General features: G+C 36.7%; 1 protein-coding gene across 1 annotated transcript in view; it reads left to right on the forward strand.

Moving 5' to 3' along the window:
* LOC124159790 (vacuolar protein sorting-associated protein 13) overlaps positions 1-25,656 on the forward strand; it is a 295,602-nt gene that overhangs the window by 87,280 nt on the left and 182,666 nt on the right. The window contains exons 18-22 of the mRNA XM_046535708.1: positions 6,798-7,038; positions 14,746-14,978; positions 18,165-18,311; positions 21,023-21,157; positions 23,831-24,000. Coding sequence (XP_046391664.1) covers positions 6,798-7,038; positions 14,746-14,978; positions 18,165-18,311; positions 21,023-21,157; positions 23,831-24,000 — 926 coding nt within the window. The remainder of the gene's footprint in view (positions 1-6,797; positions 7,039-14,745; positions 14,979-18,164; positions 18,312-21,022; positions 21,158-23,830; positions 24,001-25,656) is intronic.

Below are 25,656 nucleotides of genomic sequence, written 5' to 3' on the forward strand. Positions count from 1 at the left end.
TCTGCTACTGCTTCTACAATTGTAGATTCCACTTCGTTAAATGATGGTATTATGGGAGAACACTCTTCACACTTATGAGAGGGATACTCGTGGAACTAATACTATGAGTGTTACTTAAACACCACCACGTTTGGTGCTAGCATGTCGATCTCCCTTGGGAGTTTGTACCCTGAATAATGATGTGCTAACGTTGCAACCATTCATTTTTTAAATCAAATAGTGTGGAATGAGGACACAGGCCATTATTTATCCCTTCTACATAAGTATATTTCCCATCCAGGCAGTTGTCATGCCTTTTGGGCTTCAGAATTATTAAGAATTATTGAAGAATTATTGGAAGCGAAAGTTTCCAGTAGAGCTACGTCTGCTTCAAAATGCAAGGGACTCGATGTTGAAAGCATATATCTCGTATCATATCATAATCAAGTAGGTGAAAAAAAACATGCATCAATAAAAAGCCCATCTTTTTTTATGCTGGATAAAGTGAATTCAAAAATATTTTTGGCAATTTTAGTCAATTTGTCTGAATAAAGATCAATTAAAAAAAAACCCTTTCTCTGACTCCATGGTGGAAGGTGTTACTTGGGTGGCATTTGATTTCATTGCAGTCTCATATATGACAACATACTCTTCAGTAAGTGAAATTTGTGGTAATTTTAACAGATTGATGAAGTTTATCAAAGTAAATTTTAACACTTTAGCAGTTAAAATTGATTTGAAAAACTAAATTATCACTATGACTGATGATTCTATTTCCGCGAAAGTAAACATCTGTCAGGAAGAGTAGAACCATTTTCGTAACAACATGATAAAATATTCACCCAAGATGATGTCAAAATATTTTCATTAAAAATTATTAGATGATCAATGCAGCATCATTTGTTTATTAACCCTTTTAGTGTAGCGGGCGGATATATCGGCTTTTGCCGCTCGGGCGAAAAGTGAGGCAGGCCAATATATCGGCTCTTATGTAGTCCATTATTTAATTTGCTATAACTCATTACATTACTATAACTTATTTCAGTAAACGTAAAAATGTTTTTTCAATATTGACTAGTTAAACTTATCAATTTGAAAAAAAAACTCGTATGGGTATGTAATAAATAGCTTGGTATTGTTTTTTTCCTAGTTGCTACCTTTTTTGAATATACCTTCTGCATTTCTTGCCAGTACCTCAGGAAGAAGGATAGTACTAAGAAGGTTAATGATAATTTAAGTTACTTAGTGCCAAAGGTTATATGCTTTCTAACAGGAGTAGCATTTATTTTGAAACAGATAAGTTTCTCAGTGAGAAACTATTATTAGCCTTCTTTGGTAGGTATTTTTTGTATCGATTTTTACCCAGGTGGCATCAGCTTGTAATTTGAAATCTGTACTTTAGTTTTAATATGTAGTGCTAATTTAATTATTGAAAGAATGTTTAATTTACAATGTCTGAAGGCCATGAGTAGGAATCCTGAGAGCATATTGCTGGGCTCACATTGCCTGGCAATCTTTAATGAATTTAATTTAAGAATCGGAGGAGAGTTACTGAATGTTTTGCTTGCCTGGCAACTTGTGCAGAAATTTACATTTAAGCTTAATATGTGGAACATAAACTTAAAGCTTTATTAGCATTACGTATGTGATCATGTAAATCAAATGCAATGAATTTACAATCTCAATATCTTGTAAATAACAGAAATTACTCAGCATAATACTCAATGCATAGAATTCCATGTGGTGTGTACTTGTCGCAGCTCATAAAGTACTCCATCGTGTCACAAGACGGTCAACTTAATGCAGATTATTTGACAGTCGGTTATAATAGTAACTAATTAAGTAAGTAATAATTAAGTTCCTGCTGGAAATTCCTTGAGAATATTTATGTAAATGAAAATGAGACAAACCACAAAGCAATCCCACAAGAAGAACTTTGGATGGCTCATAGAACTGTGGTACCACTCACCCAGAATGACTTGCACACAATATAAACCACTCACTCAGTGAACAGTCTATTTGAAAACAATAGAATATACCTCATCCTTTCTAAAACATTGTATTCCCTCCCATAACATATATTTCAGCAATCAAAACCGGGCTGCCCTCCCCTTTCTCTGGCCATTTGGCCATCTCCCTTCCTCTCACTTACACTCTGGCTCCACATTTCGGCACACCATACTGTGCATCATTCGGCGACTTCCAGTTTTATGTAACACTAGTATTGATTATTCCAGTTGTGAAACAACCATTGTTAGCCCAGACATTCTGTAAATTTAGAGCATGGGGCATGCGGGAAAGCTTTGTGGTTTGTAGTTCAGTGGACGGTTTAGATCTTGTAGTGTGCACATCAAACTTTTTAGCAACTTTTTTTCGATGCTGCTAGGATCGCAACTTGAGTTTGTAATTTTGTAGCATCAAAAATTTTGGAATATTGTTTCTTTTACCATGTGCCAACGTACCCATTTCGTCAGGACTACAATAATAATGAATAATAATATTTATTGACCTCGTTGGTTCTCATGCAAACATAAGACAAGTCAGATAAAGTTAATATTACAGAATCAGACGATAGTGTATGAAACATAGTGTACCACACAGTTACGTTAGTTAAAAGTAAAAAATGTAGAGATGTGCGAATAGTATCCGCGAATCCTCGAATACTAGAAAGTATTCGATATTCGAGATTTCGAATAGTTATGCGAACTCGTGTCTTTAGTCTTCGTGTAAACATTGAAGTGAAGCATAAGGTGTTCACTGGTGATTTGAAAATGACCTAGCACCATTAGAAAAAAATTAGCACAATGAGTGTCTGGAGTTGGGATCAGAAGGGGGAGTGAGAAACATTATGTTAAGACAAATAACCTGACTTGAAAGTGAAAGGTCCTGGAGCTGCGTTTATAATAATAATAATTAGAGATGTGCGAATAGTATCCGCGAATACTCGAATACCTCGAATACTAGAAAGTATTCGATATTCGAGATTTCGAATAGTTATGCGAAAAGTACCGCCTCGAATACCTCGAATACTTTGAATTTCGCATCATACACTGTCGCACGCACGTCGTTGGTAGTGACTCGGAAAAATGTAGAGAACTGTAGTCATTTAGGTAGTGCTCGCGGCGCCGGTTTTACGCAAGTTGACGAATTGCATCAAATTCGTGGATTTTAGCGGTGAAAAGTGTTCGACGAGGGGAATCGAAAATAGTCGGGTGAAAAAATCCGAAAATCCCCGATTCCCCCCACCAGGAGAAACTCAGTGCCGTGGGATAGCAACCTTAGGGCATTTCCCACGATCCTCTATCCCCCTCCATTCAGCACTCGCCTCAACCACTCTGACGCTTTCCTCTTCTCCGAAATCAAACAAAAGGTCCCAGCTCGCGCAGGGATCGCATTACGAAGACCCCTGCTTCGAAAAAAAAATCGAGTTACGAGAACAATAAAAACGTGTTTCACGCCCTCCCCCCTTTTCTCACCCACTGACCTTTTTCTGGCTACCTGCTTCGAAGTTCCCCATTTCTGGAGGTCAACTGCTGTGTGAGTACCGTGGGATACTTACATTAGCGCATTTCCCAAGGTCCGGTATCCCTCTCCATTCAGCACTAGCCCCCCCTCTGAGGCTTTCCTCTTCTTCAAAATAAAAAAAAGGTCACAGCTCGCGCAGGGATCATATTACGAAGACCTTAGCTTCGAAAAAATACGCGAGAACAATAGAAACGTGTTTCGGGCCCTCCCTTTCCTCCCCCACTGACCTTTTTTTTCCTACCAGCTTCGAAGTTCCCCATTTCTGTGGAGGTCAACCGCTGCATGAGTCATCTATTAGCACAAAGGGTGTCTAAGAATGACTTTCGTCAATTGATGTTACACCTTTATTGAATTGAAATATTAGTAATGTGCGCGTAATTTCAAAAAGAATAAGACCAAACACGACGTATTTCTGAGTTTATTTAAGCATTTTACGCAAAGAAATAAATGTCAAAACAAGACGGAGACTTAGCATTCTGGCGAAACTCGATATGAGCAGCAGAGCTTCTCGGAAGTTGATGCGGTATTTTTTCCGAAAACATATATCAAGTTACAATTTATGAGTGGTGCTATAAATCTTTATTGTTACAGTCACAGACAAAAGGATATTTTCTCAGAATATTTGGTTTCTCCCTGATAGCAATTCCAATTCATCTTCTTATCTCGTGAGAACTCCCAAAGATGGACTGAAAATAATTGAAGAAAATCCGGTGGAAAAGAGCTTGTATTTTGCAAAATGCCTCAGATTGTCAGCTAGCACTTGGCAGCAGGGGTGGGGATAAAGCGATGTTAGTTGAATTAATTATATGCCCAATTGTTTCCATAAAATTAAATTATTCATTAATCAGCTAAATTCCTGTTCGAATCATTTTAAGGAAATCAATATTACTCCCCAAAATCTTGTGTTGCCTGCTGCATAGGCAACCGAGTCAAACATTCCAGCATTCATCATTTGGTATTCGAGGTATTCGAATATTTGAGCTATGATTTAATATTCGAATTCGATATTCGAATTCGAGAAATCTGCTATTCGACCCATCTCTAAAAAAATGTCATCTAATATAGTATAGATAAACATGGATCAGCAAATAAAACTTGTTTTAAGTACAATAATAATAAGTACAACAATAATTTATTGAAGTTCAATAGTCATTGAGTTTCTGATTCACTCAACAACAAGAATTCATTTATTGAATAATATGGTTCTTGTAATAGGTATTTCTTTACTTTAACTGTGATGATGCGTAAATTATTATTTTATTTTTAAAGAAATAGAAGCTCATACATTTGTAATGTATACAAACATGTTGATGTGTGTAGTAATCATCATCCTGATTATTTTTGGTAAGTAGTTTGGGATGGGATTTGGCAAATATTGCAGATTCCTGTTTGTAAGAGCCAATGTGTTAAATTTTATAAAGTAAAGTGAACCAGAAGTTTCTTTGGAAATTCTGGCAATTGTTATAACTGCCCTTTTCTGGAGTTGAAATATTCTATCACTGTGACAAGACGTTGTCCAAAATATTATACCATATCCAATCCTAGAATGTACGTGCAGGGTTGGATCAAAAAGTAGTAGGACTGAATGAATTTGAATTTTTTTAATTGAATGATTCGGTATAAATCCTTTAAAGTCCATGAAATAACACTCTTGTGCTTCGACACAGTGCATATAACGAGATTCCCACAATGTGTGCACCTTCTGGAGCTCACTTTCTGGGATCCACTTCAGAGAATTTGTCACAGCCCCTTGGACTTCCTATGCAGAGCTTAATCGATTTCCCTGGAGGTCTCACTAGAGCCGAGGAAAAAAGAAGAAGTGAGGTGGTGCCAGATTTAGACTTAAGATGAGGCAAGGCAATGTGGTACCCTATGTTTAGTAGCGCAGTGTGGCTTGGTGCATCGTGGTGGTGAAGCTTCCAAAAATTGCTAATTGTTGGCCACGCACAGAGGACATGTTTCCACAGACTGGCAGGCTTGCACACGTAAAAACTGTCATTCACAGTCTGTCCAGGGGTTAAGAAGTGAACCATCCCATGGCAGTCAAAAAATACAATGTGCCTTGACTTTGGATGGTGGATTTGACTCTTGACTTACTCATTCTAGCTTTTTTCTCTACACTTGGTGTACCTACCCTTCCCAAAACAGCTTATAGCACTCGAGCTTTGTTGAGTGGTTCATGGAATGCATCCTTGTAGGCATCCTTAATCATTACAAGGGCCTCCGAAGCAGTTTTCCCAAGACTGACACAGAATTTAATGCCATAGCACTGTTCGAGATTCTTCACCATCTTGGATCGCAACCGCACTTTTTAACAGAGTTTCACGGAAATCAATGTGATTGCTCTGCCCTTGTTCACAGGGAACTGGAAAAAATATTGTATTCTGCAGAAGGCTTCCCACTATTGTGCCCAAGAGGTCCAGCCCCACTCCATTGCACCATTTGCACTACTGAAATTCAGTCCTTCTAATTTTTGATCCTACCCTATATGTATAAGAAACAAAAAAACATTGGAGGATACTATTCCATGTAAGTTTTTTATTAAGTAACAATGTGCGAATGTAATTAATTGGCCATAATTTCAATATGATATGCCCAGTCCAGAATTTTGATTTAAGATATATGCAGTATCAAGGAGTTCTGTTGTTGGAAAAAAAATTCAGGCGGTACTCACCAAAAATTCCAACAGCTGAACATGTATTATACATCCGGCCGCGAAGGTATTTTAACCGGTACGCTCATAATGAGTTTGGATTTTTGAGGGTACGCGATACCGGCCCAACTACAGTACAAGAACAGGGTATCAAGAAATTTTATTGCTTTGCTGTCCATTTTAGGTGATGAATGTTCTTCTAGGGGTTGTTCGACAGACCATTCACACATTCACATGTAGCTAGACCTGTAGAAAACTGTACCACTTTTTCTGCGTGCTGAAGACCAGAAATCCAGAAACCCTTTGGTCCCAATCTTTCCTGATTTGATGTCCTCAAATTTATTTGAAAATTAGGCGGGTTGGTCCAAACAATAGACTTTCTGTATTTATCACTGGATATACATAGCTGAATGAGGTGGTGGGAGTAATTTCTTTTTGGCACTATCAATTTATGTCTTTAACTGAAAATGAATAGTTAGTGTAATCTTGGCTATTTCAGTTTTGTGTCTGCTGAGAAAATTCAATTTTGCTATTCTATCCATCTAGACTTAATGTGTGTATCTTTTTGAACTATGTTTCAAAACTATTTTAATTTAAGCTAAAAATTTCATAATGAAGGCTCATGTTTTTAAATTCTTAGGTGGACAAAAAATCTCCAGATTTTAAAACAAAATGGCAGTCTGTGGAAAAAAGAGTGAGTGTTCACTATGCTGGAGCAATACTTGTTGTTCATGCAGAAGCCATCATGATGCTAAAGGAATTCGGAGAAAATTTGGCGGAAAAGATTGACAAGAATAAACCCCGAAGAAAGACCATCAAAGAACTGAGTTTACGTGGTGCAAGTCGTGCGGCATCGACAATTAATTTGAGTATACCAGTTGGTAAGATATTTAAATGCACTCTTTTGCATAGTATGAGTGAAGTTTTTATCATTAGGTTTCATGGCTTGTGCCGTTATTCATGTTGAAATTCCAACAAGAATCTTGTAGCCTTATAATGATATGTAATGATGATAATGAAATGATAGCCTCTCCAGTGATACCTACAGATATTACTGGAGAACATAATGTTTAACTTTTGTGTCTGCTAAATACCCATATGATTATGAGAGCTGTACTAACATCAAATTTTATCTAAAATGCACAGAAAAGACATACCAATCTTTGGTATTGGTTTGGGATTGGTAGTCTCCGACTTTAATACCTTGTCATATGAGCTATCATTAACATTCAGTAACTTTTCAGCAATTGAACAAATGAAAATCCCAGTCTCAACAAAAATACAATCACCCTTTCCAAAAATCTTCACTACTTCCATATTTCTAATGTGCGAAACTAGTCTCTTTTGATGTCTCATGAAATGAGTTTCATTCGACCCCCTGATCCACCCGACTAGCCAAAAACGTTTACTAAATGCAGAAACTCCAAGAGAAAATGTCATCCCTTACAGTAATAGTCAACCTGATGAATCAGTTTGTTGAATGAAACCACTTCCAATTGTAACTAAAAAGTCCAACAACTACCAGAAGGCCTCAGCAAGGAATCTCACTTCTCCTGTTGTTAGCCAAGTTTTCATGGGTAGCCCCCTAAAAAATTTTAAAAAAAATAGTGCTCTATCAGTCACATCATCTACTGGTTCTGCTATTTGATGATATTTTCTTGCAATAAGAGGGCCTTTATTCCATGAAACATGGCAATTTAAAATTTAATTAATGGGTATCACTTGACGTACGTTAATTCAGGCATTAAATATATGTATTATCATTGTGCTATATGCAGTTTTTTATCAGTCATTGCTGTTACATTTGAAAACTTGACTTGATTTGAGTTTTTAAAAAGTGTTTGAGTGGAGTTGTTTTGTTCCGCTCAATTTAGATTTTGATTTGCTTACACAGCCCTAAGAATGCTGAATTGTGTCGAAATGCTATAAATCCAAAATTCAACCCATAAACTTACACATTACTGATTTGGACACACAGTAAACCTCTGAAAAGATTGGTCTCTTGCAATAAGGTTTCGCTGAGATGCAGTCTCAGTGTTGTAGCTGATTTCACATGATATGATAATTCTTCTCAATCAGAAGCACTTGCTGGAATGCCTTTTGGAAAAAAGTTTCTAGTCTCTTGGGTATTTATCTGGTCTCACCCAGTCATTTATTTGCAAAATTTTTCAAGTATAAAGGTTAAAGGTTATCAGCATTGAAACCATTGAAACATGTGGCATCCCAAACCCACATTATGTCATTACAGTAAATGTAACCTTATGCTCTTGTATTATTGAAAATTTGTTAATTCCAAAATTAGCTAATGCGATGAAGTGAATTTTAACATGAATTCACTGGTTTTCCTGCAATTATGAGAATTTCATTTTCATTGTGATTTTCATTATTCTTTTCTATTCTTCTACTCATATTCTCACCACAAAATTTATTTCAAAGCAAATATAAGCCATGTTTTTCCTTTAAATGGAGGATCTAGATAATTTTCATTTCAATTTCTCAATAATACTGGGTGAAAGAACAGCAACTTATTATAGGAATATGCTAACTTGAGTGATTCCTGGTATTTTGTCAGCGAGAATGTGCACTGTTTGTACAGACTTTGCCAGCTGCAAACATTTTTTACGTAGCTCTAATTTCTTTGTTTTCTCATATCCACAAATTATGATGCATTAATATTGAAAGGAAACTAGTTTACACATCTGATGGATTTATAATGACCTTAGAGAGATTCAGTGTTTGCATGAAAAGTAATTCACGCTAATGACTTTTTGAAAATGGCATTCTTGTCAAAAAGATAATGAGGTAGTACTTTCTGAAAGAGAAATATTGGTGGACTAGTTAGAATAGATAGCTAGAAAAGGACGCCTGCAAAGTAACTACCGTATAAGCCAGTGTAAGAGGCGCACCCCTATTTTGAGCATCGAAGCTTTTAAAAAAAATATTTACGGCATTTTTTTATCCTGTCGTGCGGTGTTGCAGACGTATGCCTGGAATTTTGACAGTTATCGAACTTTCCTCTCTCAATGCTAATTGAAAGAGGAATTTTTGATAACTGCAGCGGTAAGAGGGAGTAGAAAGAGTTCCGATCCTCTCTTTGCATACGCCGTTGCTCTACGATGCTAGTCCTACTCACGAACAATTTTGCTTAAAAGCTCTCGCAGGAGTATTGCAATAGAATTGCAGCCGTGGAAAATTTTAAGGCAAAACACGACAGGCACATAGCATGAACCTGCCCAAGAGATTAAGACAACAATCTGAGCAATCTCAGCGCCACGTCGTAGATTTAACGGAACCACACTCTGCCCTCCATCAGCCAACGCCTCTGCCGTTTTTTTTTTTTTTTTTTTACCTTTCCGAGACCCCACAGGAAAATAGGGAAATATCAAGTTACAGGGGAACAATGGAAACGTGTTTCATCCCTACCCCATCTCACCAATGGTCTCAGGTTCAATTCTCCTAGTTTCTGGAGGCCAAATGCTAGGTGAGTCACATACTGAGCTCGAAGATATCTCGATATCTTTTAGCAATTGTAAGACACGCACGAGGTTCTAAAAAGAATTAGACCAAACGCGATGTATATCTGACAGCATTTAAGTTCTTTAAGCTCTAATTGATTGACACAAAGATTTACAGTTAAAACAAGGCTACTAATATTCAACATAGTCCAAACAGCACAATTTCGAAAGAAACAAGCGTAGCGTAAGCGCATTCAAACAAGACGAGACGGACTGGAAACTTCAGGCAACTCAAACTGCGTATATCAGATTGCTGCACCTTCGCCCCTTCGCTTTCAAGGTAACGACGTCACATGCAAGATCGGACGTGTTCTTCCCTTGCTCTTTTGCTCATAGCCTCGTAGCTTGAAATACGGAGGGGAGGGAGCGTGCTGCTTCCCTTCGACCACTCCTTCAGCGCACTTCTTTTATCAGCATTTCCGATTTCTTCTATTCACCATTTAGTCCAACAATGAACACACTCGTTCGAATTTTTTAAACTGCAGGATTTGACACCAATATAATTTTCAGTTGCAAAAATCCTCATATTAGCGTCTGAAGATGATTTTTTGAAAAATCAGGTCCTCAGCGCAATGGAAATTGCTCGGCAAGACAGATGTTGACTATTAACCAGGTATGTCCTTCAAAACTACGCGTTTCTCTATGTTTGATAAGCGATTACTATATGCAGTATAAATTCCGCAGGATACCCACTCGTGGCAGTAAATTTAGCACGCCCTCCGGAGCAAAAAACCCCCGCGCGATCTCTTCCATGTTCACCTCTGGGGTACCGACGTGACGGCGCGTTGCTTACAAGAAAAATAAACAGGAGCATTTTAAAAATACGTCACCAAGGGAGAAACTCCCCTCCCTGCCGCTTGTTTTTGACCAAGGGTTTCAGATGACTGACTCACGCTGAAAACCAAGGGCACTCAGTTCCCCTTGGACTTGCGACCGGTGAAGGGGAGGGGGGAAGATAAGAAGTTTGTGTAAGAGGCGCACCCCCATTTTCGGCTCCAATTTCTGGGAAAAAAGGTGCGCCTCTTACACGCGCTTATACGGTAATTTAAATTTTAATGATGCACCTTTCTTGTTTGCCAGTATCTATGGAGGACCTTTTTCAATCCACTTAGTTCATATTTTTGCCTGTGGCAGCATTCTTGTTCTTATCCCAAGAAAGACTAGAAAAACTGTATAAAGCATCTTACCATGCGAAAGTCATAGACATAGTGATTTTCTTTTGTCGTATCCCATTCAATTAAGTTATTTTGGTGAAGGCAAAAAACCACAAAACAATACGAAGTAGAATGTGGACGTCATGGACTTTGTGCTGGTGGGAAAACATTGCTTGTAATAATTTGTTTACTATCTTGTGGAAAGAACAGCTGCATGAAGCACATTTTAGTGATTAATAGAAGTAAATGATGAAAACATTCTACCAGTGAATGCAAAAAAAGCATCTACAACAAAACTGCTTCAAGAGAACTAGGAAAATATATGCTTCCCAAACGTTAAGGAAAAAATCCCTACACAAGGTGGACTATTCAGTCATTAGAAGATGGTTAATTAAATATGTTTAAGGTTTATTTTAAATTATGTAACTTAATAGCTGCATTATACTTATGATAAGCAAATTTTTTTTGTTAAGTTTCATTGTTTTTACCATCAAAACTGTAATAAGAAAGAAATAGTTAAAGTGGTATATTTAACATCCAGTGTGAATTCGGGTGATATGGGTTATAATTCAAGTCAGTGCAAATGTATTTTCCTTTCCTGTGTGGTATTTTTGCACTTAACTTGCACTTGTGAGTGACTGTAAAGATACTCGACTGGCTAGTCATTTCGTAGTCAGGGTTCCCACTCAACCGTGAAAACCTTAAAACCGTGAATTAGCCGTGAATTTCGTCTACCGTGAAAAAACCTGGAAAAAGCCGTGAATTTCGTCATTAAACCTTAAAAATCTCTCAATCTTGATAATAATACCTTCCCAGAAATTTTCAACTTCGTTCGTAGCGAGCGCACTTCTATTCACCGTGGCGAGCATCGTCGCATGGGTCAGAAAAGCGTGGGAACGAATGTTGCCTGAAGAAAAAAAAAACATCTTTCCCCAGGGCAGGCCTTTTCTCTCCCCCCCTCCTGAAATATGACACCACTTCTCATCAGCTTGTTTACTTTCCTCGACTGGCTTGGTTTCCCCTCCCTCGGTCACTGGTTAGTCCCCCTTCCATTCAATTAGGCTTCCCACTGGCTGCAGCGACCACATTCGAAACTAAATCTAGATGGCATTTGTGTCGAAAAATTTGAACGTTTATTCAACACCCTCAATCCTGTGATTGGAGGACCGCTAACCTTGACAACCTGCTATGCGCTGTGGACACTACCCTCCCTGCGTTTGAACCGGTTTCATTTTCACTAGTTTAATTTTATTCGTCTTCGGACCATGGCCCCTCTGAAGAAACTATTGAGAACTTTAAGAGATGGACTGAAAATAATTGAACATGAAGAAAAGAATCCGGGCTAGATGCGCGTGAATATTGCAGAGCGCCTTGGGTTGTCCGCTAGCAAATGAAGGTAGGGGTGGGGGTAGAGTGAGCTACCTGGAGAAAACAAGTAGAGATATGAAGGCAAAGATCCAGGTGGGCGTGCCACTGACGATTAACGCAACATTGTTCACGCTTTACACACTACCTCAATTATATTAAAAATATATTCATTAGACAGGAACAATTCAAGTAATAGACTATTTTTGGCCTTCGTCATCCATCTCACAACCAGTCACTGCGCCGGTGAATGCGGTTGTTTTAGGCACAACATGCACATTGCTTTCGTGAATACATGTACTGGAAATGGTGTTTGATGGATAAGAATTTTTATATCAGTCTGAAATCCATAATAGCAGTGTAAATGCCGAGTGGAGAGCAAACATTTTTTTAGTGAGGTGGCGTTTTCCTTCAGAATTTTGAAAGAGATATGGGTCGAATCAACAATATGACCTATGTGTCTTGATAAAGTACTACTATTCCTGTTATTATCTAAAATATTGTTTGAAACCTTTAATGAATATCTTAATTACTCGCCAAAATCCTGCGTTTCCTGGGACATAGGCAACCTAGCAAAAAATAAAGCATTGATCGTTTTTCCGCATTCATTTTATTATCGTATCGTTATTAGGAAAAAAATTTTCTCCTAGTGGAGTTCCAAAAAAGGAGGGTAGTCTTAGAAACATGTTCGTCTTAGATTTGAGCTAATACGGTGTATGAAATTGTTTTTCGATTTATTATGTTCTATAAACAATTTTCATAAAATATTTTCCGTTAAATAAGAAAGAATCAATTTATTATATTCTATAAACAATTTAAATAAAATATTTTCCGTTAAATAAGAAAGATTGGTGTGGGGGAAATTCGGCTACTGTGCAGTAATAACAACGTGCGCAAAAAACAATCTCTCGGCGAGGAATTAAAAAAGGACCTCAGATGTCCGGACGGAAGAAGGTCCGAAGGGTACTAGGCGTCCAGGCAAGAGCGCGGTTGGGCTGGTCCTTTAGTCGGCCCTGAATTGTGCAAACGATAGATCACGTCATAACAGATATCACTTTTCATTGCGGCGTTAACATTCACGGCGTTTGTCGCGTACGTTAATTTTCTGTTGATATACGGCCAGTGATTTTCTTATTGTTGGCTTATTACCGGACCGTGAATTTAGCGAAATTGAGACCGTGAAAACCTGAAAAAAACCGTGAAAACCTGAAAAATAACCGTGAAAACCTGGAAAAAGCCGTGAATTTCATTATTCAGGTAGAGTGGGAACCCTGGTAGTGTATTGCAAAACATAAAAATTTCATTATTCAAGGAAATACCTGTCTATAGCAGTGTAGTTTTGAATATTCTCATTATGTGTGATTACATTTTTTACAATTAACTAAAGTATGTTCATATTATTGGTCAGGTTGTGACAGTTCACATATTTATTTTTACTACGGGGGTGAATATGAAAGGATAAAGCCTTTTTAATTGGAAATAATGAAACACTGTACATGACCAGTGATTGAAATATGAAATTGAAATTTTTAGCCGTTATTTCAATTAGGCATAGTATACATTCAAATTCATGACTATGCTGGTAAAAATATACTGTAGGGATGATATGTATCTAAAATTTATTTTTAAAAATTCACTATGAGTATCCATTACTAATTCAATGGGTACTTCACAAAGTCCAGTCAAAATCTTAAAAATATACAGATATAATCCTTTTGGTGCTACTAGGGTATTTAAGCCAAGCGCTACCAGCTAGCAGGGTACTCGGCTACGTGCTAACATCCTACGTCATATCAGCGATTTAGACAAAAAAATAATAGGAAACCACCCTATTTCAAACAAAGCTGACATCCCAGGAGCAAGAATATGCTAGATGCTATTAATTCTCGTAAAAATATCACTGTGCACTTATTTCTGGAAATATACGGCTTTCTTAGCCTAAGGGGTTCTGAGGTCAAGATTGTGGGAATGAAATCCCATTAGCATTTGGGGGACAGTGTCCATTTTCTCCAATGATGAACGAGCGCTAAAAATTTCCGAGTTGTGTTAGCCATATCCAATTCAATCATTTTCTGGCAATCAAGTAAAACATACTGGACCAGAAGAAAAGCTAAGTTTCGTTGAGAAAACAGAAGCTATAATTCATAATTTACATTCAGGGTCCAATCTTGCAGAAGTCTTGTAATTGCATATCTGGTCAGAGTTTTATGTAGAAAATGTATTACAACCACTTTTCAACATTACCTTCGAATTAGAATAATGAATTCAGGTTTTGTAATCTTTCACGATCGCAAATTTCTGTAATTATATCACTTTCCTCTTCTTTTAAATGTGGAATTCCCAGGGACGTCTGGACATAGCTTGTTATGTAAAATGTTGTGTATTATAGTCCTTTATTTCATGGTTTTTCTTTATTTTGCAATTGAGTATAAGTCAAGAACTCTTTTTGATGCACATATGTAATTGTTCGGTTATTCTTTTCCATTTATTTGTGGCTTAGTTTTACCTTTGTGTTTTACATATATTGTCTTCTAATATGTGCCAATTTTTTTAGCAAAGAAGAAACGTTCCAAAAGAGACCCCGATTTGATTAATCTAAAGGCAGAAATAAGCTTTGTGGAGTTTGGTGTGCAATGTCATGTGGCTGCCTATGAAGAAGCTTTGATGAGTTTTAACATGAAAAGTCTTCAGGGGTCAGTAATAATGAAAGAAACTCACATGATGGTTATGGCTTCTCTGGGTAGTATTCATACCTACGATTACAGCCCTAGCACAATCCACAGAGAGGTGAGTAATTTTTTAATTTAATCAACCTGATATACATGATTAATTTGTTATCAATATGAATTGTACATCCAAATAGGAGAAATATTTCACATTCCCCCTCATACCCTTTTGACACTGGTGTAGCTGAAGGTTGGCCTACTAGTTTCTCACTGTCTGTCAATATTTTCTTTGGTTTTCTAGTACAGTACACTCCCGATTATCCAGGCTAATGATGGGGAGAGACGACATGAATAATTGGAAAACGCGTATAATCCAAACTTTCACTGAAGTGTCATGTTATGCTCATAATTGATGTAAAACAAACAATATATTATTCTTTATACAGTTATTCTGTTATTTAAGAGTGCATCCCGGGCTCATAGAGAGCTTTTTTCGCCAGTTCGCGATATTTTTAGCGACGATAACGTGGTTGCACTCGTATTATTAATGCTCCATTTAAGGCCTGGTTTCAAAAACCACACAGCTGTGGCTGTGTGATCACGGATACAGATAAGTGGTTTGCATGAATGCTTCAAAACCACTGCTCGGCGTCGGAAACTACACTGTCAGGCACCACACCACGTAGTCGCGTCTTGCATAAGTTGCCAGGTTTGCAACTGCCGCGCGATGTGTATCGGTGATCAAGGAGCGTGATTGCGCCCTGCGAAGCTTGGAAAACAGGATCACGGTGCTCCCGTGAATACAGCTAGGGCATGACAGCTTCCATTTTACAAAGGGGATTCTAATGGAAATAATAAGTCCCGTGTATCCTAGCATTAATGCCGTAAGTCCGATGTTTTTTTTTTTTTATAAAGATCGCGGAAAAAATTGAGCAAGAGTGAAAATCATGCATGGATAATCCGCAACCCCGATAAACCGCAGCCAGATAATCGGGAGTCTGCTGTATTAGAAAATGACTCATTTGTTTTAATTCCAACCTAAAATTCTCTCCCTACTATAAAATCCACGAATTTATGCTTTCAGGGCAACTGTTAATGGAAGCATACTGAGTTTACCAATCATCTAATTGCTGGATAGCAATGTTGCTAATGGCTTCCGGGTGAAGCTGCATGTTGCGCATTTTCTCGCAAGCTTTCGCGACCGTTACAGGGTGCATCATCAGGCGATGAATGAAATTACGGAATTGGTTGTCAATTAATATACTCGTCCAACCTCCCCCATCCACCGGAGTTGTGAGGGAGGAGGGCGGCACTGACGTCAGTAGAACTCTCAGCCCTGGCCTTGAGTGGCGAGCGGCCTCTTCTTCGTGTCTAGTGAATAAGCTTGTTGGTTACATATTTGCCGTTTCTTCTTTCGGAAAATTGTTTTCCAAGTCTGACTGAATTTGACGCCGTCTACTCTGTTGAAATTCTGGGGGCATTTCTCAATCTCAATAGCCTCCCGAATTAATCGTCGATGATAAAATTTCTCTTCGGCTAACACCTGCGTCTCGTCGATTAAAATTCAATGCCCATCTATGCATGCTCCGCTAAAGCCGACTTCTCGGTGTCACGATTTAATATCGCCCGTTTATGTTCCTTGATGTGGGAAGTCACGGAGCGCCCTGTCTGCCCAACCTAGGATGTCCTGCATGAGCACGGGATTCTATGATGGATAACAAATCTGAATACTTATTAGTTCTAGCTTTGTACTCAGCAAGGTGTAATAGTCCTTTGGTTTGGTTCTTTTATCTGAGGTTATTACAGATTTTATTTCTATCATACTTAGGTATAGACTACAGTATTCATGTCAATAGGAAGATAACTTCCTATTGATATGAATGCTGTATTCCATATTTGGATTAATTTAAAAATTCTCAGACTCAGTGGTTAAGGAGCAAATATTATGCCTCTATAGATGACAGTAGGTCTCGAATAAAGCGTCAAAAATCTGCTCTCTTTACCAACTATTACTATTCTGTTTAACTCTTACAACCTTTTTACCTTTGTCAATGTAATTACTTGGCTAGAAATGAAGGAAAATGATGCGGTGATTTTTGTTTTGAATATTGTAGTTTATAAAAATCTTATATTCAGTAATTTTCTATAAAACCTTGCTTTCATACTCCTGCACTTCACATCTTTTTCTGATTATTTCTTAATTCCCACTATGTGATTTCGTTCTCTTATTTATTATGCTGGCTAAATTTTTAAAGGTTCATAATTCATCTCAGGGGATAGGATGGTAAATTATGGAGAAAGTATGTATTCATTGTTATTAATTGACTAACGGAACCCTCAAGGGTTTCAAAGTTATAATGTTCTCTCTCTTGTGAATTCAGTTTATGTCATTAATGAAACTAAATGAAACCTTATTAGCACCGTATGCAGGAAATTTAGTCTTCAGACCTGTGAACCAAAATTAAAGGATGAAGAACTTATCAAGAAGAATGCGAAAACATGGAGTTTTGGCATTCTTCTTTCTTTTTGACATTTCAGTATCTCTTTTATTGCATTTTATATGGAAAAAGGATATAATTACCTCCGTATTGACGCATATTTTATGGTAACATTGTAATGTGCTTTATTGATAACGCCAACAGTTATCAGATCGCTTACTATCTTATGAAAATTAATTTCCTTCTTTTTCAACCCATAGACAACTAGTGGGTGACTTTACAAAAGTCACTTGCTACTCCTTACAATACTCCTACACCCTCCAGTCCTCCCAGTTGTATAACCTGCCCAAGTTTTACTCCACCTTCTAGCCCCAGTTATATCGTCTTCTTTCTCCCATTCTCCCCACCCCCTCTGATGGCCTCATTCACATCCAGAAATGTAATCTACGATATTCAATGCAAGCACTGTCCCTCCTATGTAAGCAAATCATAAACTCTCCTCAACCTTCAAATCAACAACCACATGGCCTCATGCACTTCTCTCCACTTTGTTGCCTTCCCTATGGCAAAACATGCGGCCATTATAGCATGGCAATAATTGTGCATTTTCGATTTGAGAAACACATTTAAAGATCGTTGAAAACATTCATTTTCACATTTTCCCAAAGAAATTTATTTTGGGATTTTCCTTTTGAATACGCTTTGTGAAAACCTTAATGCCTGTAAACATGTCGTAACTTTGCTACTAAAGGCCGCTTCTGCGAAATGCCACCAAAATTGATACGTATGTATTTCTAATATCCTTGGGCTCATGGTTTTGATTCTGCTTATGGTAAATGCTGATTCACAATAGTTAATATCTGTTACAGGTATTGCGACCTTTGGCTGAAAGAACATTAGCAGTTGAGTTATTGAAGTGGGAAGAAGGATATGGCATTCATGAAGATCTTCAAGTTCGTGTTCTTCTTGGACGTGTACAGTTTGTCTTTTTAAATAGATTTATCAGTACCCTATTGGTAAGTACTTTTCATAATGTTAATTATTTTTTACCCATTAAGTGACCTCCATTTGGAGGAGCAAGCTTAACATGCTGGCTTTCAGCTGGAGAAGGTAGCTTACAAAATGTGACACTTTTTCATGTGTTGACAAAAAGACATGAGAGGTTACAGCATGAACATGACTTAAAATATGGACAGGAATACGGAAGCTTAATAATAATAATATTATCTTTATTTGCCTGACGGTCTAGTACATTAATAATGAACAAGATAATAGGCAAATCAATATTATGAGTATGTACAAATATAGCAACCAGGATATTTATCTGTGCACATATTTTACATATAAGAGTTAAAATGCATCATTAAAGTATTTATCAACTGAATAATACATATTGGTCAGTAAAAGTCTTTTAAAAAATTAGTGTCATTCACAGTTTTAAGACATGTTGGCAGTTTTATTTATAAAATACGATTTGTTGCTTTCTCAGCCTAATGTGGATAAACTCTTCTTGGGATCCCCAATGGGTTAATTTATCCATATAAGCCAATGTTTAAAGCTCTGACTGGTGGCTCATCCTCAGGGCTTCAGAATGTCGTTTTATTTGTTTGCTAAGTCTCATTGTTACAATAAATTTAGTGAATTAAAATATAAAAAAACAGCTAAAAAGTGTGGTGCCAGTTCTTTTATCGCACCTGAATGTAACTTATGAAACAATCTATTTCCTTGAGCGACTGTTTTTAAAAATTATGTTCTTTAACTGTAATAATAAGCAAATTTGGTCAACTGCGTGAACTGCAGAAATCATGATTGGCTAGCTCTGTGATGCTAGATTGCTTTATTTTGAATTTTTGCCTTCGCAAACTCTCCCTCACTTCGAATATCTTATGTAGAATGGGTTTCCAGGTATTGCTGATAGAGTACCCAGAATCTTTATTGAAGTTATTTTCTTCCAGCCTTATTTCTATAGCTTCCTTTGTGATGCGATCCCAAAAACCTTTGGCTCGGCAAAGTATTTTCGCCTCTTGAAATTTAATTGTGTGGTCTTGGCACACACAGTGTTCAGCAATGGTAGATTTTTTTCAATTGCCCAAGTCTTAGTGGTGCTTGAGCTCCTTGAGCCTAGTCTCGATGTTGTTTTCTTTATATTTTACTTGACTAAATTTATTTTGACAGTGAGACTTAGCAACCACAAACAAATAAAACATCATTTAGAAGCCCTGAGGATTAGCCCCGAGTCGGAGCTTGAAACGTTAGCTACTATGGATAAATTTACTCACAAGGGGAGACCACGTACCTTGCTCTGCCTTTTTCAATGCCGTATTTTTTATGGCCTTCGAAATGGAGAACACATCTCTGAACTAGTAGTGGTTCCATTGAATGGGCCTTCGTTTAGCTGTAAGTAATTAATTTTCATGCGGTACTTTTCCAAAATTCCAAAATATTGCACCTCTCAACAGATGGGTGAAGTGGGGTAGTGGGTTCGGGGCTTCATCAGTATATTTTGTTGTCTTCATTGTGATCATACGGCGTCAAGTTTTTCATTAATTTAAATTGCAGCAAGCATAGACATGAGACAATGTTTTTATCATCATAATGGCGTTTAGGTATTTAAGCAGTGTCACTTCAAACACGGAGATACAACAACTACACTAGCAAGGGTTGGTGTGCACTAAATTGTTAATTTTTTCTTTGCTTATACTGATCAACATCCACATTAAAAATGATAACTACTCTCGCGAGAGCACATACCATTACAGGCTCGCGGCGGGCAACAATATGCGCACAGACATAATTAATAAGAACACAAAATGAATATAAAATGCCATATCTCTCGAACACTTGTAATTTACTTTACTCCAGAGGGAGTTTACTTACACAGTACTTATGTGCTAAAAGAACCATTCCGAAATATAATTTTAATTAACAAATAGGATGAAATAAAAGTTGATAACCCTGGACTGGGCGCGCTGGCATATGAAATACGTCAATCTTCAAAAAGCAAGGATTTCAACATTGTATGTACATTCTGGGCTAGAATGGTCTCGTGTATTCCTACAATGTACTTTGACTGTCTATATTGCAAGTTTTCAAAGTTTGAGGTATTGTAGCTAATTTTTTTAGATGAGCAAGGGGAACTTATCACCCGTGGCACATAAATTATGCCGCACCGCAACGAGGAAAATTTGAATACTGTCAAATAACTTGGAAGCTTATGAAAATGATTTTTAATCTGTGAAAATATTAAAATGTGAGTACTAGGGTGTGGAATTCGCACCCCATCAGTCTGGGTTCCAATTCCAGAGATGAAGAGGAGTTTTCAGAAGTTCATTGATCCCTTCTTGAGAGCTGTGTGATGCAACTTCTAGTGAAACACACTGTCCATTATATGGGACCTAAAGCCATGCATAAATTAAAAATGCTTTTAGATCCGAAAATATTCGAGGACCCAACTCCTGAAATCAAGGGTCCGATCTGGATATAGATCTGAAAAAATCCATCTGGATCTGTCCATCCCTAGAACACTGATTTTAAGGAGACAAAAACATTTAAAAATATTTCACTGTGAATAATATGGGCCGAAACTATCCATAGCACCAAAAAAGTTTCAGCCACTGGCAAGACTTGAAAAACCTACTGCCTTGTTCCATGTGCTAAGAGAGGTTCACCTGTTTATTTGTATTAATCCAGTTATGATAGTACATATCTCCTAATTTTCTTATTTCAGGGTTTCGTAAATAATTTCCAGTCAACTAAGGAAGCAATTGCCCAAGCCTCAGCAAATGCAGCAGAAGCAGCCAGACAGAATATGAAGGAGGCTTATGATCAAGCCATGCGTATTTCAATGGATATTAGAGTGGAGGTGTGTAATAATTTCTATAAGTTGCTTTGCTTGAAGATTCTCAGATACTTATTGTGGGGTATTCCTTTGGCCTGTGACATGATGAGGAGAGAGCTAAATTTATCTTAACAAAATTCATGAAACTTGATAGAATGGGCTAAACTATTAGCAGAGGTGGGCAATATGAAAAGTGTATGAATTTGATGTGTGTGTTTATTTTTAACTTGTATTTTGTATCAGAAATTTGATTCATAAAAGAACTTAGTTACTAAAATACATTTGAGAATTGTTTTGTGATATCAAAATCAAAATTTGTAAATTGTTTTAACCAGTTTTGATTAATCAGCCATGACTGCCTTCAGGCTCCATATCCTGCGTTGTGTTCACACTATGTTCTTTTTACGCCGGTTAGCCCCAACCATGGTTACAAAACGAGGCGTGAATGCAAGTTACTGTTAACCGTGTTTGGGATTCTGACCACCGCTTTCCTACCATGGTTGGCGGTAGTTCGTGCGTGTGTGAACGCAAGTTGCTTAAAAGCTAGTTAGAAAAAAAAGAAGGTGAAGCAGCAACAGGGTGGGATAGGAGGAAAGAAAACAGAAAGTAAAGCATTCAAAAAGGAGACGGCTGTTATTGTTGAACTATATTCGTCAGAATTGATTCTAAGGAAAGTGTTATAGATTCATTCTGTAATTTGTTGTATATTATGAGATGTTAAACCTGATTTAAGTTATGCGATATATTACAGTTTGTAGTGAATTAGCCATTAGCTCGCATTTTATTGTTACGGACATATTGAATAATCTATATAAATATTTTGCTAGAATTATGTAAAAAGTGCGAAACTACCTTAATAAAAATCCGATGGTCACAATGATTTTTATGTTTTGGTATGAGTTCTTTGTCCCAGTTTGAAAAAGATCACTTATGTTCATCCTTGAACAAAAGTTCCTCCCATATCAATATAAAATATCAGGCTAACTGCTAGTTAGATATACCTATAGAAAATAAAGTTATAAATGTCGGGTTATACTTCATATCACAAAAAATACCACATTCATTCTCTTATTTCATAAGTTTAATTTCAACAATCAAGTCACATTCCTGCAAGTTATTCGTCCACCATTTGATTGAAGTAAAATAGTTTTAATTTACGGCATAGCATCAGATTGGATCATGTCCTTTGTCAAAATCAGAAAACAATAATTGCTAAGACTGTAATGCAGCGACAAGTGTATCTCAATCCCAAATCACAAGTGTGCCTCAATTGAGGCTTAAGTTTCAAGATTAGGTCCTCTTTTCTTCACCTACATCAATGATTTGTCAACACATCCGAATAAAGGGCAAGTAGTAGTATATGTTGTTGATATCAACCTAATTATCACTTATAGTCGCTTTAATTCGTATTCAATAGAGCAGTAGAAAAATGCAAACCATGCTATCGATGAAATGATTAGTTGGACGAACACATCTGAATTAACTTCTAAAAATAAGTAGCAAGGAACAATGCTCGACGACGCTGGAATGCAATATTTAATTCATAAGCAGCTCATAATATGCACATACGTTGAAAATCATTTCAATTAACACAAGAACTTTGCCCAGCACATTCTCTATTTCCTTCCAACAGGTTATTTGCTCTTGTCAATTCATTTTTCACTTGGAATTACTTTACCACTCATCAGATGTCGCCAGTGTCTAACCATGGTATGTGTGAACGCACGCTGATTCTGACGTCATCTTACGCTGGTTGAGAATAATGGTAGTGCGAACGGGGCAGTAGGCATTTAGTTAAATTTACTTTTGCCACCATTCCAAAATTAATGTTAAAAGTAAGCTAGAGCTTACGTACTAGGTAGAAACAAGGAATGTGATAAATTTTCTGTCAACTGTTGTTTCACATGAGGTGGGAGACTGCCACTGGTGCTGACATTAATTTTACCATAGCACTGTGGGCTGTTTGCAAAAAAAGGTTGGAAAAATAATAAAACGATTATTACAGGCATGATGTATGATATGATACTTTAGGGCATGCAAACATCAACTTCTTAAGGAATTCCGGTTTTCAGTTTTCTTAGGAAAATTATGATTTAGTTGCTGCAGAAGCAATTGGAATATTTTTTTGAGATGACAATAGTTTCATTTTTTTAGCCGTGATATTTATTCATGACTTCATTTATAGATATTATACCAATTTTAAGTCCTCTTCACAAAATGGCAGATGTTAATTTTAAGCAAATTTTCGCATAATTTATGAAATGAAACTAGCATTTTATCATGATATGCCTTGTACTTTTCTCTGAAAATTGAATTTTAAGAATCTATGAATCTTATTTTGCAGAGTAACTTTGAAACCTAGTTCATATTCAATAACTTTGTGTAGATTTCTTAGTTACAGCATTATATTTTTAAGGAAAGGAATTAAATGTATAAAATTTTAATTTGTGACGTTGAGCATATTCCTAGTTACACTACTGGCTTAGAGGCATCAAGCTGAAATGGTCTTAAAATCTTTAATATCGTTGTAAAATGGAAAAGTAGCTTTTCTAATCTGAAAGTAGAAAAAAGGAAATTCTATCGATTCCCTCGAAACACTCATGTGTTGCAGTTAATCAATTTTTTTGTAATTTGTTACATTTGAGCATTTTTTTAAATATGAATTGAAAGTGTGATGATTATATTTTCAAATTTCAGGCACCAATTATTATCGTACCGGTTAATTCCAATAGCCGTGATGCTGTAATCCTTGATTTGGGAGTCCTGACTCTAAAAAATTCCCTCCGCTCTCTTCCTGTTGAAGATGAACATGGGCCAGCTATTTTAGATGAAATACTTTTGGATTTACAACAGTTGACATTGTTGAGGTAAAGTAGTATACTATTTTCTATGATTATGACAAATTAAAATTTGGAGTGCACCATTGTTTATACCTATGTTACTTTTTTATGGCTCACAGCCATTAATGATATCATAATATATGTCCATACATACTGGTTCAGCTTAAGAATTTGATGCATTTGAATGTAAATTCATCTTTAATTAAAGTTGAAACAATAGTCATTTCTGTAAAAAATAATATTTTCCTGCGTGTTGGAGCAATTTACTGTCATTTAATTTTTATTCTGGAGAGTCTATCTCTCTCTATCTAGCATGAGGAAAAACTAGCCCCTGTGTTGGTTTCCTAAGCAAGAATTTGTGAAATAATTTTTCAGCACATACTTATGGCCATCCTCTGCAGTACCAGCCTTTTATGTTAAAAAAGTTATTGGTGCAATATTTGTGCCCTTACTTTGTAAAACCACTGCTTGACAATACGCTTACCAAAAATTCATTATTTTGACATTTAATGGCGAAAGATTTCATTAATCATAAATTTGTAGTGAATTTGTGGGTTTATAGTTGCTTAGGAATAAGTTTTAGTAAAACCAATGGTAGGTACCCTTGAAATTCCATGCTTTGATAGTAATGTACTTTTAAGACTGTTGTTATGAATATCACTATGGTAAAAATCATTTTTTTATTTGTAACAAACAAGCAAGAACTTTGCGTCTTTATATAACATAAAAAAACTGCATGTAGATCTGAGATTTCTCTTACTAGATTTCAGTTTTCAGTCAACATAGTGGTATTCTTAGCAAGCCGAAAACACCCTGTTCATTACCTGGTTGTTAAACCTTAAAGCTACTGGCTGAAATATCTATATATTAAGGAATGTCATATACGTTTCAAAACATTGAGAGCTCTATCAATTCCCAACTATTTTCATGCACCATTACTAGAGCAGAAATTTATCCCTAGTACCTAATTACTCTTCTTAAACTCGAAGAACTTGCAAACTCCATCCCCTATCATGCGCTGAGCTTGTAATGCACCAGCCAACTCTGCCATTGACCCATCATACGTTTATCAGGCTAGACAACTTCTGCTTCTAGTTCCACATTACCTAAGTGTGATATTCTGTAGACTGTCTGCTGATATTTATCTCAATGGAGGGCGATATTAAGAAGTAAATGTTAATATTAACCACAAAAGTAGAAATTTTCAAGGACATTGTAAGTTAAATGAGTTAGACTAATGTAAAAAAGTGCAAGAATTTACATTTGATTGATAATATTAAAAATTGGGGGAAATTAAAAAGATGGGACAACTTAGTTGGCATGTCATGAGACATGATGGCCTGATGAAAAGAATTGTAGGACAGGTGGAAAGGAAGAAGGGCAAGGGATGACCCCGAATGAATTACATCGGACAGGTTATGAAGGATGTAACAGAGAAGAAATATGTCACTATGAAAAGCCTAGTAAATGGGAGAGAGGAATGGAGACCTGCATCAAACTAATCTTAAGATTGTTGGCTAATAATGATGATTTTAAAAATCAGAGTAAAATTGAAAAATAAAGTGAGCGTGTGAATTTTGGAGCTGATAAAAATAATGGCCAACATCCATCACCAATTACTGGAAATATGCATATTTTTTTCTTTGAGGGCAAGGATGACTTGACAGAAGTATCCACCGATTC

This window comes from Ischnura elegans, chromosome 1 (genome assembly GCF_921293095.1).
Source record: "Ischnura elegans chromosome 1, ioIscEleg1.1, whole genome shotgun sequence".
In the NCBI taxonomy this organism is placed as follows: Eukaryota; Metazoa; Arthropoda; class Insecta; order Odonata; family Coenagrionidae; genus Ischnura; species Ischnura elegans.